We start from the raw sequence: 15146 nt of genomic DNA, 5'->3' as shown, positions 1-15146 counted from the left end.
GCTTATGGTCACCTCCCCCCTCCCTCTCCCCCCTGGCTCAGGGTCAGATTCCATCACTGTCAAACGCTCCAGTAAAACTACTCCGCGTGAAGGGTGCTCTATAAATGGAAGTTGTTGCTGCAAGTCTGGCTCTCTCAGGTTGTTGAAAACAGTTCCATTTTTTCTAAGCTAATGTCACTCAAAGGACATCAGTCCATATGTCCCTTCCACTCAGCAGTGTAATTCAACATGGTTCTTAACTGTATGAAGTAGCTGATTACTGTTGATCTGGTGTAAATTGAGGACTCACAAAAGGCTGCCTTCTTATTTACGATTGGATGGAAGCCATAAGAGCAATTACAGTGTGTTTTCGCTGGGATATCAGCCTGATCCCCTGCACTCTATCCACTAGTCAGCCATGCAGTCCAATAGTTATAGCGGCATAGCACAAAGCTTTCTCTTCATTCTATTAAAACAAATAAGGTAAAAAGTTATAATAATAACAAATAATAATCTTGCATTCTATATAGTGTCTTTCCCTTTGGAAGGACGTCTTAGGATACTTCACAGGATTTACTGCAAAGTGTGTATTTTATAGGCGAATACAGCAGCCAATTTGTGCTCCATGAACAGCCATGAAGTTTTATTTTATTTCAAGGATTGTTGGCCAGGTCACCAGAAGAAATTCCCTTCTGTTTACAAATAGTGTCATGGGATCTGTAACGTCCACCTGAACAGGAAGACACAGTCATGGTTTAGCATCTCATCATTCACAAAATATACAGTCCATTCACTTTACAGTATATTCTGTGAAGCACATCGAGACATATCGAAGATGTGATAAGGCACTATATCAAATGCAAGGATTATTATTATTATCTGATGAATAGCAATTCAAACTGTACAGCATCCCCATCACTGCATTGGACTGTCAGCTTAGACCATGACTCGATATCCCTGACATGAGAATTGAAACCACAACCTTTTGATCCAGAGTCAAGAGTGCTACCAACTAACCCAAGTTGGACCCAAAGATTTTGGACAGTACCATTTCACAGTAGTCTGACCAAACTCAGATTGATAAATATCACACCACCTACTGCATTTATTACCCTTCATCTTTCTAGTTGTTTGGGTTTGATTATTTATAGTGGATCATGAAGATGCAGAGACATTACTTGGTGATATTTTACAGCAGCAGAACACATTGTTTGTTAATATGCGTTTATTTAAACTGGTGCAATTGTAAAGGAAAACAAAGCAGAACAAAGCTTAAGTAAAGATCTAAATAATACATATTTGTAAAGGAACTGCCTTAAGTCTCCCAAAAGGTTGGGCTATTCGAGGATATAATATAAATTACAAGAACAATTCAAATCCGCTGTTAAAAATAGAGTTAACAAAACATAGAAATAGCACTGAAGGCCACTTGTAAGAAAATCACGTGTTTCCTTTCAGTTTGAAACAACAAACTGGAATTTAGCCATTTGTAATTATCAAGAACAAATGTCTCCTGGGCAAGGCACAAATACCTGTCAGCTATTATCAGTGTCAGCATATTGACCTTTTATAGTTTCAAACTTTTATTACAAAACACAGTTAGAGAGTAGAACAAATTGTTATAAAAGGTATGGCAGGCCTTTTCATCCTTCATATATTTTCTCAAAGAAACCATATCCCTTTTTCTTTGATGTATATGTACCAAGACAAATAACGGTAAAACCCATGGAAAGACTCCGTGCAGTGTAATAATTGATGTAGGCTAAAGAGCTGTTCTGATTCCTTCAGTAAAATTAGCAAATGTACCCACCTGCCCTGTTAAATAAACGTAATGCAATTTTAAAACCATGGTATCCATTTACATTTATAATGCTATATGATTTATAATATAAAATTCCATTTCCTTTCTTTACAAGAGCAAAAGGACAAATCGGCAAAATTTATCAAATAGGGCAGAATAGTAAGTAGCCCAAATCAATGCATTCCTTCCATGGGACCCAGGAGCAGAATACCTCCCAGAGATGCTACAGGCATGCAATCTCATGCAAATATGATTCTATTTCCATTCTCAGAATATTTTGGTTTTCCCCTCTTCTTCCAAACAATATACTGGATTTGCTTAATGGAATGGGATTATTATGAGTGCTATACAATGTTGGAAGGTGACGACTAGAGAATATTTTAGTAAAGCTTTGATATATGTTGCAGCTGCAAGTTGCTCTAATATTTGAAAAACTAAGATACCAAGGTTGTGGTATATTTATAAAAGAACTGAAACCAAATCAAGTAAATGTGCTATCATATCTCAGGAGAGATGGATGCAATGAGTTTTCAGAAACTTGTTTGAACTATACACAACATGAATATATGATGATTTTATGCTATGACAAGTGGATGGGCCACCACTGTGTAATAAACTGTTTTAACAAATAAGTGCAACTGGAACTCTTTAATGGCATTATATAACATGTCTGATACAACCCTTGTGGCATCGATTAGAGTGCTCCAAGACCCTGCCCTTCGCGAAGGGCGCTATATAAATGCAAGTTGCTTTTGTTGTATTTCTGTGTGTGATACAAACTATTCCAACGTTCTCTGCCAATATGCAATATGCAATGACATGTAGTAGGCAAATGCGGCAGCTAATTTAGGAACAACAACAGCCCACAAATAGCCATGAAGTGAACGATTGATTTTATCTGGGGGTTTGTTTCCCAGGACAATGAGAGAAACTCCCTTCTCTTTGTAAATAGTGCCATGGAATCTTTAACATCCACCTGAACAGGCAGACTGGACCTTGTGTTAACATCTCATCCGAAGGACGACACCTCGAACAATGCAGCATACACCCAGCACTGCATTGGAGTGTGAGCATAGACTATACTTGTATAGTTATGTATAGTTATGTATAGTTCTATGTCCCGATATGACAGAACTCACAAAGATGAAAGTACTACCAACTAAGTCAGGCTGATATCAGGAGTTGGATCTATAGTTTATCGAGATAGGTTTGTAGAGCTGAATAAGCTCTTAATAGAAAACATATTGATGGATGAAATGATCCAGGTCTTTAAATTGATGAATAGAATAAATGAGGTAAGTGTAGGACAGCTATTCTAGTGTTGGAGCAGCCAGCAAATTGTGGTTCCCTAGTGGACAAGGTCTAAAGCAGTCCAGTGAGCAAATACAACAATGGGACACAGTGTTCATTTTGCTTGCTGGCTTTTTATCAAATTTACTGATTCAGGATTTTCACTGCAAACCCAAAAATCACGAATCAGCAGCGATAATTAATACCACAAATCTAGTTAACGAATATCACACATTAGACCCCATTAAGTGAAATCCTTTATGTAACTTAACAACGCTGAATTAGGCTATGACATCTCTATTACTTTGCAAACCAGCCAGTACTCTGTAGATCACTTTCCAGCTGTGCTCCTGCTAAATATCAAGCACTTTTTAAGATCTAGAATATACTATTTGGCATTGAAATATAAGTAATTTCATAATGTGTTTGCAAACATATCTCCTGAAAACAATGCTATTCTACACCCTCAAAGTAGGCACATGGACTACACTTTTGTTTATAAAATACCACCTTGTTGGTGTTCCAGCAATGGAGTGGTGCCTGTCTCAACTGTCCTCTCCTCACCCAAAACACCATGCAAGAAGCTTCATATCACACAACAACAGAAATCTATGCCCGGCATTCAAGATATCTGTCAATGTAAGTGGACTTTAACATGGTGCAAAACATTCTGAAAGCATATTTAGGATGAAATAATAAAGTGAATTTAGACAAAATAGGCATAGTGATAAACTATATACAACATTGAATTGGTATATGCCCAATGGTGAGATGATATCCTTACTTTCCGTACTCTGTCAACCTCTTTCCTGTGCCTGCTTCACTGTATGGTTGGTAGTTTGTATATGTCATGGAGGTCACATATCCCGCCTAGTGTGTAGGATAATTTAGTGTTAATATTATAAATTGCGTAGAACTGTGTAAAATTCTTAAATTCAGTCTTAATTTATTTGGTCAATGACTCTTTTTAAGAACTGAAATAACAAAGGATCCCAAAATAATGTTGAACTTGCCACAATTTGGCATGATCTAAAATGTTAAGACAAAACAGCTTTATAGGTAAGTGAAATTTTGGGCCACTGAGTTGGGAAAGATTTCTATACATGTATGAATGCAATACAACTTAGATTTATACAGAGTCTTTCATGTAGGGAGGATGTCTCAAAGTGCTTGACACTGCTGACTGGGCACTCGAGCTGGGGGTGGGAATCAAAACTAGTGTGGAGGGGCAAGATGACCAAAAGCGTAGTCAAAGAGATAAATCATGAAGACCATTTAATTAGATGATGCATTCAGTATTCAATTCATTTTGACAAATTATCTTTAGAATTGCACGTCCAGGGATAAGAATGCTAAAGACATAAAAATTGTTGGCTAGTGCCTCATATTGATCTCTTTAGAGCATATGTGTAACAAAACTTTTACCAAATCCCACCTTGTTAGGCTAATCAAAGGGATATGGTATCTTTAAGAATTCATTTACAGGTTAAAGCATTGTTAAAAGAACTGTATTTAGTAACTTTCTGCATAGATTCTAACCCACAGATAATGTAGGGATTAAAATTACATTAGTGCTGTACAGTAAACCAGAGGAAATTTGGCTTCTTTGTTGATATTTTGGAAACCATGCACAAAACATGCAAAATTTTGCAGTTTTATTTATTTATGAAAAAAATTGTTTTTGGAATATTGAAAACAGTATTAACAGTTTCTAGCACTACTTCCATGCATCACGTGCAGAATTTATCAGTGAAACACATTGTAACAATAAGCTTTGGATGCTTCGTATGAAGCAAGAAAGGTGGAGTCTTTAAAGTGACTGTACACATAGAGGTCAACCAGTGACTCTGCTAAGTTGGTTTATTCGATGTGGACCATATATTGTCGTTAAGTCCCTCTGCTGTAGAAGACAGAGGAGCAGAACCACATGGAGTGTAAGGGTCAGTATCAGTATCTGTTTCAGCCTCTGCTAAATGTACTTTGGATTTTGGCCAGCTCTCATTGAAACCAAAAGTCAAATCATCTTTTGACTGGGAGATACTGAATCCACTGGGGGATCGTTCCAGTTCCTCGTGGTTTACTGAAGGGAGGGAAATTGGAGTGTCACTGTCTCTTGTATTTCTCCCCTGTATTGGTGATACATTTTCAGCGAAAGGAATTGTTTCTCTTCCATGGCAGCTGAGGGATGCATTACCCTGCAAGTCTGTTAATGAACTTATGGGTAGAACAGAGGGTCTCTCGGTATATGATGGGGCCGGGGGTGGAGGCAACCTCATTAAATCAGCAGCCAAAGTTGAAAACTTTCCTGGATTTGTGAGTAAACCAAAAGGAGCAACAGAACCAACTGGGACTTGATAAGCATTTTCAGGTGCCATGTAGTTGCAAGACTCAGAATAGTTTGAGATGACTTTTTTGATCTCCAAGTATTTGTCTTCCACCTTGTCTTCACTTGAACTTTGGTGAACAGAGATCCTTGCCCCTTTTGTTGAATAGTATCCAGCTGACCCAGACTGCTCGGTATTCATATGCTGAATGTGCATGTCCACAAGGAAGTCAATCTTTTTCTCCATAACGTGTACCTGCGAAGGAGCAAAGATGATATGATCAATTTAAGGATGGCAAATATATTGTAATAAAACAATTAGCAGGAGACAGAGCATGACTAAATCATCATGCAACAAAATCATATATTTTCCAACATAGACAAGCTTGAGTGATCTCTCAATTGAAGTTCTGACACAAATTGATACTGTTGTTAATCTTAAAACGAGCCATCATAGTGTCCTCAAAGATTATAACAGCAGACCTCTGTCATTAGTGTTTTACCCAAGAGAGAGCTTTGAAATGCTTCATCCATTTCAGAGCCATACAGATCTACTTGTTTCTGAGGGTATAATTTGAAGTAATACCTGTCTTTCAAACTTAACAAATCTTCCCATCATACTTTGGTCTTCAGTCTCTCTGCCAGAACCTTTGGCTGTATCAGGATCAATTCTGGTGGGCAATACATGGGAGAAAGTCTATGAACGGCTTACAATGGTTGGCAAATTACACAAATATATCCAATATAATCAGAGCATATCATAGCTGTAGATCTGATTATTTTACAGAGTGAAATCTAAGTTTGTGTTAACAGTGCTTGGCAAAAATAGTTCTAAGAGTAAATGTACCTTTTTATCATTTACATGCATCATTTGAATTCACTCACAAATCACACAATCTTTACATTTCACGTTAAGATCTTGTAAAGTGATTTGAGACATCTTGATGATGTGATAGGCACTATATCAAAATTTGAGTAGGTATGTCTAGTTGCTGAGAGGGATCAAGATGCATCACAGATATTTTGTTTCAAAAGGTAGAGAAAGGTCAAATATTCAGATTTAGCAGAATTGTTTTCACTTTGTATCCATTTGAATGCTTAATTTGGCTTTATTTGGTTTGGGATTCATCCTTAATAATTGATAGGTATGAGATTGACTGTCAGATTGATTCAGCTGGTAGCCTCCTCACTTCTGGGTCAGAAGATTGTTGGTCCAAGTCCCATATTGGGATTCAAATTAATTGTCCAGCTGACTCTCCAGTATTTAGCATTAAGCAGTATTAAGCCTGGTTGTTATAACAATAATAATTCTTGCATTTGATTTAACGCTTTTCACGTCTTCTAGACATCCCAAAGCGCTTCACAGAATATACAGTAAAGTGAATTGATTATATATTTGTGGGCGAACACAGCAGCCAATTGCGCACAGCAATGTCCCACAAACAGTCGTGGATTGAAGTGACCAATTTATTATTGTTTTATTTCTTGAGGGATTATTATCAGGCGTGTGGAATAAGGAAACTTGCCCAAGGTTTCGCCCTACCGGGAATCAAAACTAGGTCTCTCCTTGAAAAGCGAGTGCTCTAACCACTGAGCTACGGGTCTCCACTGTTATAGATCCTGTGACACTATTTGTAAAAAATAAGGTAGTTTTTCCCAGTGCTCTGGCCAATAATCCTCCAGATATGTGGGACATTCACTTCACGGCTGTTTGTGGCAGCTTGCTGTGTGCAAATTGTTTGTTATGTTTGACTGCAAATGCAAATACACAGTCATCACACATGAGAGCAACTACCCAAAGAGCTTTGACATAGGTCAATGTTATAGAAATTATATTAAATGCAAGGATAATTTTTAAAGTTGATCGTATTTAGACAGATATAGTTTCTCTTTAATGGAGCTCTAAATTACTTCACTTTCAGTTGTCACAGTTTGGACAATATTTTGTTGATTAAACTATAAGCAGCCAGGAGTGCTGCTGGACTCGCTCTTTATGGTACAAAGCTACTCAATAAATTTGCTGGTTTTAATGGGTACAAAATTATAAATATTCAGAGCTGCTTTTGGATGGAAGAAATGTCATTGCGCTTATGAATTGCAGGCTTTTTTCATTGGTGATTAAACTGTAAAAGTTGTTTTTAATTTACTACACTCCTGCAACTGAATCACAACATTACTTCCTAGAATCATCACTGTCTCACTCCAGCAAACACCAGTACAAATACATGCTTCTCTGCCCTCTGTGAACTGTACAAATGTTTTCATAGAATCTCTGCACCACTTGTTGTATAGCATTCTAAACATCTGGCACAGAAGTAAGCATGGGTCATATAAAATATGTATTTGTGCCTTACCCTTGCTGTGAAGGGTATACAAAACCTCCTTTTAAGTTGATTTTCTTTTGCTTGGGAGTTGATGGAAATGGAGGAGCAAGAATCAAATCTATCCTGGAAGAAGTGAATAAGGAGAAAATGTTAAAATCCATTTTGTAAATTTGAAAATGCAGTATTTTCAGCTATTGAGCTCTTTATATGTGATAGAAAAATACCATTATCATCTGTCTGGCCATAACCCATTTTCAAATATACAATTGGCTGCTATTTCTCATATTCTCCTGTCCCTACTTCCTATCTAATTCTCTTTTCAAATTATTGACAACATTATCCACCTCTGCTGCTTCTGGGCAAATTGTTCCACATAGTTCGACCTAAAAGTCTATCCACCAATCCCCCTTCTGAGTTCAAGGCTGCAATGAAGCATGTTATTGGCGTTCAGGTCATATTATTGGAGTTCAGATCATATTACTGGAGTTCAGATCATATGATTGGGGTTCAGATCATATACACTGTTTAGGATCCAGGAAGTTTCTAAAAGCTTTCTGCTTTCTCACCTTGTAATTTAGTTACCTATTCTCAGACTCAATGGAGTCACTTGTCACTGTACCTTTTCTGGTACCAGCATGTCCCTAATCTGATACAACAACCGGAACTGAATACAAGATGGGGCCAGATCAGTGCTTTGTAAATCCCAATTGCAATTCAGCAGCATACAGTAAATTCTGGCACATAGATAGAAAAGCATAATAGAATTATTAATATTTACAAAGCAGCTGCAGCAGTCTCAATTAAAAGCAGATCTTGTTTTCTTCACGGAGTGACAGACATTCAAGCTTTCATAACCACATTAGTTTACTTGCTGAAATGTCAGGAGGTTGCAACCCTGGAGATATGGATGGTACAGTAGCTTAATCACCTTATCTTTTCAGGTCTGGATCTGAGTTTGAATTCAGCCCAGTCTAATGAGAAGAAAGTCTCTAACTTTGTATGAAATGAGATAGACACAACCATATTCTTCACTGGCTCATGTCCAGAATACAAAAAACTGCTTATGATTCAGTACTTGCTGAAATCTCAAACAAAGGCTGTGGTGTGTGCAGTAGATGAGGCTTTTGAAGTCAGCACGTGGTGTGGTTTAAGACCTTTGACCATAATGGGTCAAATGGTCTCCTTCATATTAAACGTAAACATTAGTGTAAATGTTCTATGTAGCACATGACCAATGTTACATCTTAAGTATGTTGTGTTACTCGCAACTGCCACATGCAGAACCTTAGTGAAATGAAAAGTTATCGAGGCTGGAAATGACTTTGATGGGATGATACTGTAAAGCATCTCCCAAGAGATCTTTGCTTTCATACCCAAAGCTATCTTCGATGACAACTCAAGTACCGTAGCTCATGCATTGTGTTCTAATCCCACAATCGACTGGGAATTACAGCATAGACCACACTTCTTCCTTAAAACCTGAGGTTATCATTTGCAGAACCAGGATAATAGTAGCTAACATGCAAAATCTTTCCCTTAGCATACCATATGGACAATCATTGTCTATTTAGGTTGTTCATTGGAATAAAGAGAGTTCTCAATGATTGACCATGAGCACAACTAAATCCTCCTAAATCACCCGCAAGTGCTTTGAAATGAACTGGATCCAAACAGATTGAATGCTACAGTGAGCTTCATCATAACAGACAAGGCTGCCCTTACAGTTTCAAGTTCAATGGACAACATCACAAAGTAATGCCTTTTTATGATAGTCTCAAGAGTTTTTGAAATTGGCCTATTGGTTATATGTAAATAACATGACCTCTGACAGAACAGTTGCCTCTCAGGGTAGTTGCCATTAAACATCTGATCTAGACTGGAGTGAATTTAACACACCTGTACTAAACTCAGCATTTATGGAATTAAGCCAAACACTATCTTTGAGGTATCCAGTTAAGTTTCAACATAATATGAACTGGTTCAAACCAATCATTAATTTCAATATCTGCTACAAATAATAGGGCCTAATTCCTTTTTTTGTGGCCATTTGGAAATCTATGCCCATCCCTCCCTCCACACCTTCGAACCTGTCTCCCAGTCCTCTCTTATCACCACGATAACCCGCGTGAAACCGATCACCCCTCCTTCGACCCCATCCCTACCCCTCTTCTTACCTCCTAGCTCCACCTTCTTGCCCTCTACTCACAGACATCAAAACCTCTCCCTGACCTCTGGTACCATTCCCACCCCTGTCCCATCATTCCTATCCTAAAAAGCCCTCCCTGGACCCATTCCTGCTCTCAAACTACCACCCCATCTCCAACCTCCCTTTTCTCTCCAAGGTCCTGGAACGAGTCTTTGCTTCCCAGCTTCGCTCCTTTCACTCCCACCACTCCCTTCACAAACCCCTGCAATCAGGTTTCCGTGCCGCCCACAGCACAAAAACAGCCCTAGTCAAAGTGACAAATGACATTCTGTCCATCTGCGACCAGGGCTCCATCTGCCTCCTCATCCTCCTTGACCTCTCTGCTGCCTTCGACACCGTTGACCACTATTCTCATGCACCACTTCTCATCTCACCTCAACTTTCATGGTTCTGTCCTTGAATGGTTCAGATCATACTTCTCACACCGCCTCCACTTCATTTCCACAAATGGTTTCTCCTTTAGCCCCCGCACCGTCTTGTGCGATGTTCCTCAGGGCTTTGTCCATGGTCCCCTCCTCTTCAATATCTATGTGCTCACGCTTGGTGACATCATCCGCAGACATGAGTTCAACTTGTATGCGGATAACACCCAACTGTACTGCTCTGCCTCCTTGACTTCAGGACCACTGCTGTCCTGACAGAATGTCTGTCAGACATCAAATCCAGGAAGAGAGCTAACTTTCTTTACTTGAACATCAACAAGACCGAGGCTCTCCTGATTGGCTCCTGTCAGCACCTTCTCACCTCAGGCGCTGACAGTATCATCATCCATAGATGCACACTCCACCTTACTAAGTCAGTCCGGAACCTTGGAGTCTTGTTTGACCTTCAACTATCCTTTCTACCCCACATACATGCCATGACCCGCTCTGGCTTGCCCCACCTCCGCAACATAGCCCAGCTCCACCACTGTCTCACACTGCAGGCTGCCGAAACACTAATATGCACATTCATAACATCTAGGCTTGATTATGCAAACTCCTTGTTAGTCGGCCTCCCCAACTCCTCCCTCCATAGGTTGCAGATCATCCAGAACTCTGCAGACTGGCTCCTTTCCCGCACCAGGTTCCGTGACCCTATCACCCCACCCTGCCCACTTCACTGGCTTCCCATCACACAGAGGATATAATTCAAGATCCTGGTCCTCACATTCAAAGACCTCCCCCCTACCTCTGCGACCTCCTGAACCCCTACCATCCTGCCCACTTCGTCCACTCACCGGGCTCCGGCCTGCTTCACATTCCCCACCTTGCCCACCCCACCATTGGCAGACAGGCCTTCGGACTCACTGCCCCCACGCACTGGAACTCCATCTTGCAGTCCCTCCACCTCGCCCCCTACCTTGCCTCCTTCAAGACCCATCTCAAGACCCTCCTCTTCGACCATGCTTTTGATCACCCTCCCTAATCCCAATCCCCAGCTCGGGTCCAAAGCACTGAATGCCCAGCACTTTGGGACAGCCTCCCGATGTGAAAGGCACTGAACAAATGTAATTTTGTTGTTGTTGCTTAATAGTATCCAGACCAGAATTCCATATATGCATAGTACAGCAGCATGTGTTAAAGACCATAATTAGCACTTCAATTAAAAACATTGTACTATGCCGCTGCCATTACCTCTGACAGTGGAATTTTACCTCCCGAATCCCACCAGTCAATGTTCTAGCACTTCATCCTCTCATCAGCCTGCTCTTCATATCATTCCACCGTGAACTTCACTGGAACACTAATCAAAGCCACATGCAACCTTCATCAATTCTCCTTGTTAAACGAACATACAATTGATCTCCAAAATGTTGAGATAACTGATATGTACACGTTCAAAAAGAAAAATGTCAGCACATCTCAAATCCATTTTAATGTACAGTATAACATTTCAGACAAAAATGGCCCAACAGAATGCTTGCTACAAGACCATGGATTCATAATGTACTGAGGGCCCTTTGGCAAATGATGTAGGAGTTTTTGCACACTTGCTCTTTTGAGCTCCTCAGCCTTGAAACACAAATGACTCATGCAGTATTTGAGGAGGTGTTTGATTTTCCTTTGTATGTTTTGTTTCTCACTTGCCTTGACTGGAGGTATTTTATTCTTGAGAGCATGTCTAAATGTCCTGCTGAGTATTGTTCAATAACATCTTTCACATCGTATGGCCGTAAAGTCTCCTTGAATTTTTTCTTGTTGAGGAAGAATTTCAATATGCTGAAGAGATAAAGGAAATAGTTTTAATGTCTCATCGACTAACTCGAGTGGCAGCAATCACACAATCACCAGGCATCTACAGTCACTTCACTGTTAATAGAGCACAATGTGCAAGATGTGTCATCTTATGCTGTATTTATCCTGCCAGGAGCTAAGCCTCTTCGGGTACAGCACTGTGAAGAGGAAAGCCTGCTTCATGCTTGCCTCTTCACATCACATCAAATCTGAGCCTGAAAAAAAACAATTGATGTTTGAAGGGCCAACAGCTTTGAACGTAGCACAGGGTAACAAACATAACTTGATTGGCACCCACTGCATTTTCACTGGGTGGATGCTCCTGTCCCCACCTCCTCCTAACAGTGGCAGCAGTAATGGCTCCCAAGCAATTTGTGCAGCCCCAGTCGCAATATAATGCATATTTGGTACAAGTCAGCATGTGGCCACTGTAAATGTAGGATAAATGCAGCATAATATTAATATTAATTGAAAACACTACTTGTACATAACTTCAGTGCTACAATACTAACCTGAAGCTGAACCTATGATTACATTTAAAAGAAAATAGATTAATATTTGAGGTAAAATAATTTTAAATAATAGTATTCCTTGCATTTAATAATAATATAATCCTTGCGTTTGGAAGAGAGCTTTATCATGTCGAAAGGATGTCTCAAAATGCCTCACAGGATGTACTGTGTAATGGAGTGACTGTATTTGTAGGCAGTTGCACACAGCAATGTCCCACAAACAGCCATGACCAATTTTATTTGGAGGATTATTGGTCAGTACACCAGGGGAGAAACCCCCTTCTCTTTTCGAATAGTGTCATGGGATCTTTAATGTCCACCTGAACAGGCAGACAAGACCTCAGTTTAACATCTAATCTGAAGGACGGCACCTCTGTTAATGGAATACACCCCCAGCGCTGGAGTATCAGCTTTGACTAATGTGAATTCAAGTCTCAACGTGGGATTTGAATCCACAACCTTTTGATTCAGAGGCTAGAGTGCTCTGACACACTGACACACGGCCATGCTGACACACTCCAATGGTATGGGGTTGGGAAGACAAAAAAAATTACATTAGCGCAGCTAGCTCCAGTGGAGAGGTGGAACAATTGGCTGAATGACCTCCTTCTGTGCTGTAAACGTTCGATGATTATTTAATAACATTCAAGAACAGTGAAAGTGTAATCCGGGCACCATTCACCAACATTAATTTCTGTTGTGTTGTTATTTGCTTCGGTGACATTGAATGGTCCAGATAAGATATATTGACTTGGGAGATCAGGGGTGCTGACTTAAAACTATAACAATGAAAAAAAGCAAAGACTACAAGAATTTTTTTTTAACAATCTCAATAATGAGCATTGTTGTATTCATTGTAATAATAATAACCCTTACATTTGACGAAGTATCAAATGGAAATTATTATTCAAATGGCAGATTACTGCTTCTAGGATAGACTGGATAGGTTAGGCATTTTTCTGCTAGTGTTAAGAAGCCAAGAAAGGAAAGCTGCTGGCAAATCAAAGATGAACTTTATCACTGAAATAAAGCACCATAAGTAGATCTTTGTTAGGATGAAATACACACTGCAACCAAAGAAGCAAGGAGCATGTTTCAGTGGTTCTTTTCCTTGAATAATGAAACCACATCCGGCCTTTCATTTCCAACCTTTAAAAGCCAAGACAACCTTTACTGTAGGCCATTTGATTGTTGTAAACATGTTCACAGGTTCTCAGATGCACTCTTTCTCTGCATTTCTTCATTTTTTGGCCTTCCTTAAATTAAACATCCATAAAGCAGGAAGAAATTGATACTCCTATGGATTTCGCATTTCAATCAGATCTTTTCCCATTCGAGTGAACACTGTGGGCATTTCAGCAATATGGTACAAAAGCCAAGCAAGTTTGTTCAATCTTGCATGCTATGTGATTCCTAATCTAGGTCACAGGTAACCAAATAGTGCATTTCTTTCTAATCTTTCATGAACAGGAATCCACAGCTATGGAAGCCTGAGCTGCTCTACTTCTCCAAATTGACTCTGGTAATAATAAAGCTTGCTTTTGATATATTGAGCAATTCATAAATTTTGTTTGTAAGCCAATTTGCACACATCAATGTCACACAAACGGCCATGAATTGAATGGCCAATTTTACCTGAAGGATTATTGGATACCAGGAGAAACTTCCTTCTCTTTTCAAATAGTGCCATGGATAAGTATCCTTCTTGCTCAGTTTGTATCACTCTCTCGTCTGGATCAGAAGATGTGGGTTCAAGTCCCTCATCAGAATTTTGAACTCATTGTCCAGGCTGACACTCCAGTGCAGTGCAGTGTATTGTCCCAGGTTCCAACTTTTAGATGAAACATTAGCCCGAGATCCAGTCTGTCTCTTCAGATGGACACTAAAGAATCAATGACACTTTTCAAAGAGAAGGAAGTTTCCTCTGGTGTATTGGCCAACAAAGTTGGCCCAGTCTATAAAAAGAGTGAAGGGTATTAAAAACTCTTGTTTCTCCACTACTGCAGGAGGTCCCACCTCATAGCCCTCACAGTTGTCTTCATTGTAGGGATCAACTCATCCATGACTTCAGCTTGGTAACCTTTGTCCTCGGACACTTGATCTACCTCAGGAACGGCATCTGAATAACGTACAGAAATTAATATATGAGAGATTCACTTCCAGAAATCGTTGGACCCATTCACGGTCTCAGTGGACATGTCTTCAGAGCAGACAATCTCTGAAGTGGCAAATGGCATTTCAGCATTTCATAGTGCAATGTAACATTTCAGGACCAGTCAGGAACACCATCTTAGATCAACCTAAGCCACTGGCTGGCTCAAGTGCTGAAGTAACTGGCTTATGGGTGAAACCATTTGAACAAAGTCAGAAAAGGGGTGGGTTTGAGCTGCACCTGCTGCAGACATTAACTGGGATATCACCAGGAGCAGAATATCTGATGATTTAATAATAGACACCAGTGATAATTATCTCATCACCCAAGGCTACCTCTGACT

At 39.7% G+C, this 15146-nt stretch overlaps 1 protein-coding gene across 1 annotated transcript in view; it reads right to left on the bottom strand.

Moving 5' to 3' along the window:
* Positions 1-4274: 4274 nt before the first annotated feature.
* Positions 4275-15146, bottom strand: part of kcnq3 (potassium voltage-gated channel, KQT-like subfamily, member 3) — a gene marked incomplete at its 5' end in the record, with an annotated part of 174613 nt that continues 163741 nt past the window's right edge. Inside the window, 5 exons of the mRNA XM_042331668.1 lie at positions 4275-5649; positions 5980-6064; positions 7748-7840; positions 11993-12124; positions 14668-14770. Coding sequence (XP_042187602.1) covers positions 4921-5649; positions 5980-6064; positions 7748-7840; positions 11993-12124; positions 14668-14770 — 1142 coding nt within the window. The remainder of the gene's footprint in view (positions 5650-5979; positions 6065-7747; positions 7841-11992; positions 12125-14667; positions 14771-15146) is intronic.

Source organism: Callorhinchus milii, unplaced genomic scaffold, assembly GCF_018977255.1.
Source record: "Callorhinchus milii isolate IMCB2004 unplaced genomic scaffold, IMCB_Cmil_1.0 Scaffold2, whole genome shotgun sequence".
NCBI lineage: Eukaryota > Metazoa > Chordata > Chondrichthyes > Chimaeriformes > Callorhinchidae > Callorhinchus > Callorhinchus milii.
This window is presented reverse-complemented; position numbering and strand designations above follow the sequence as displayed.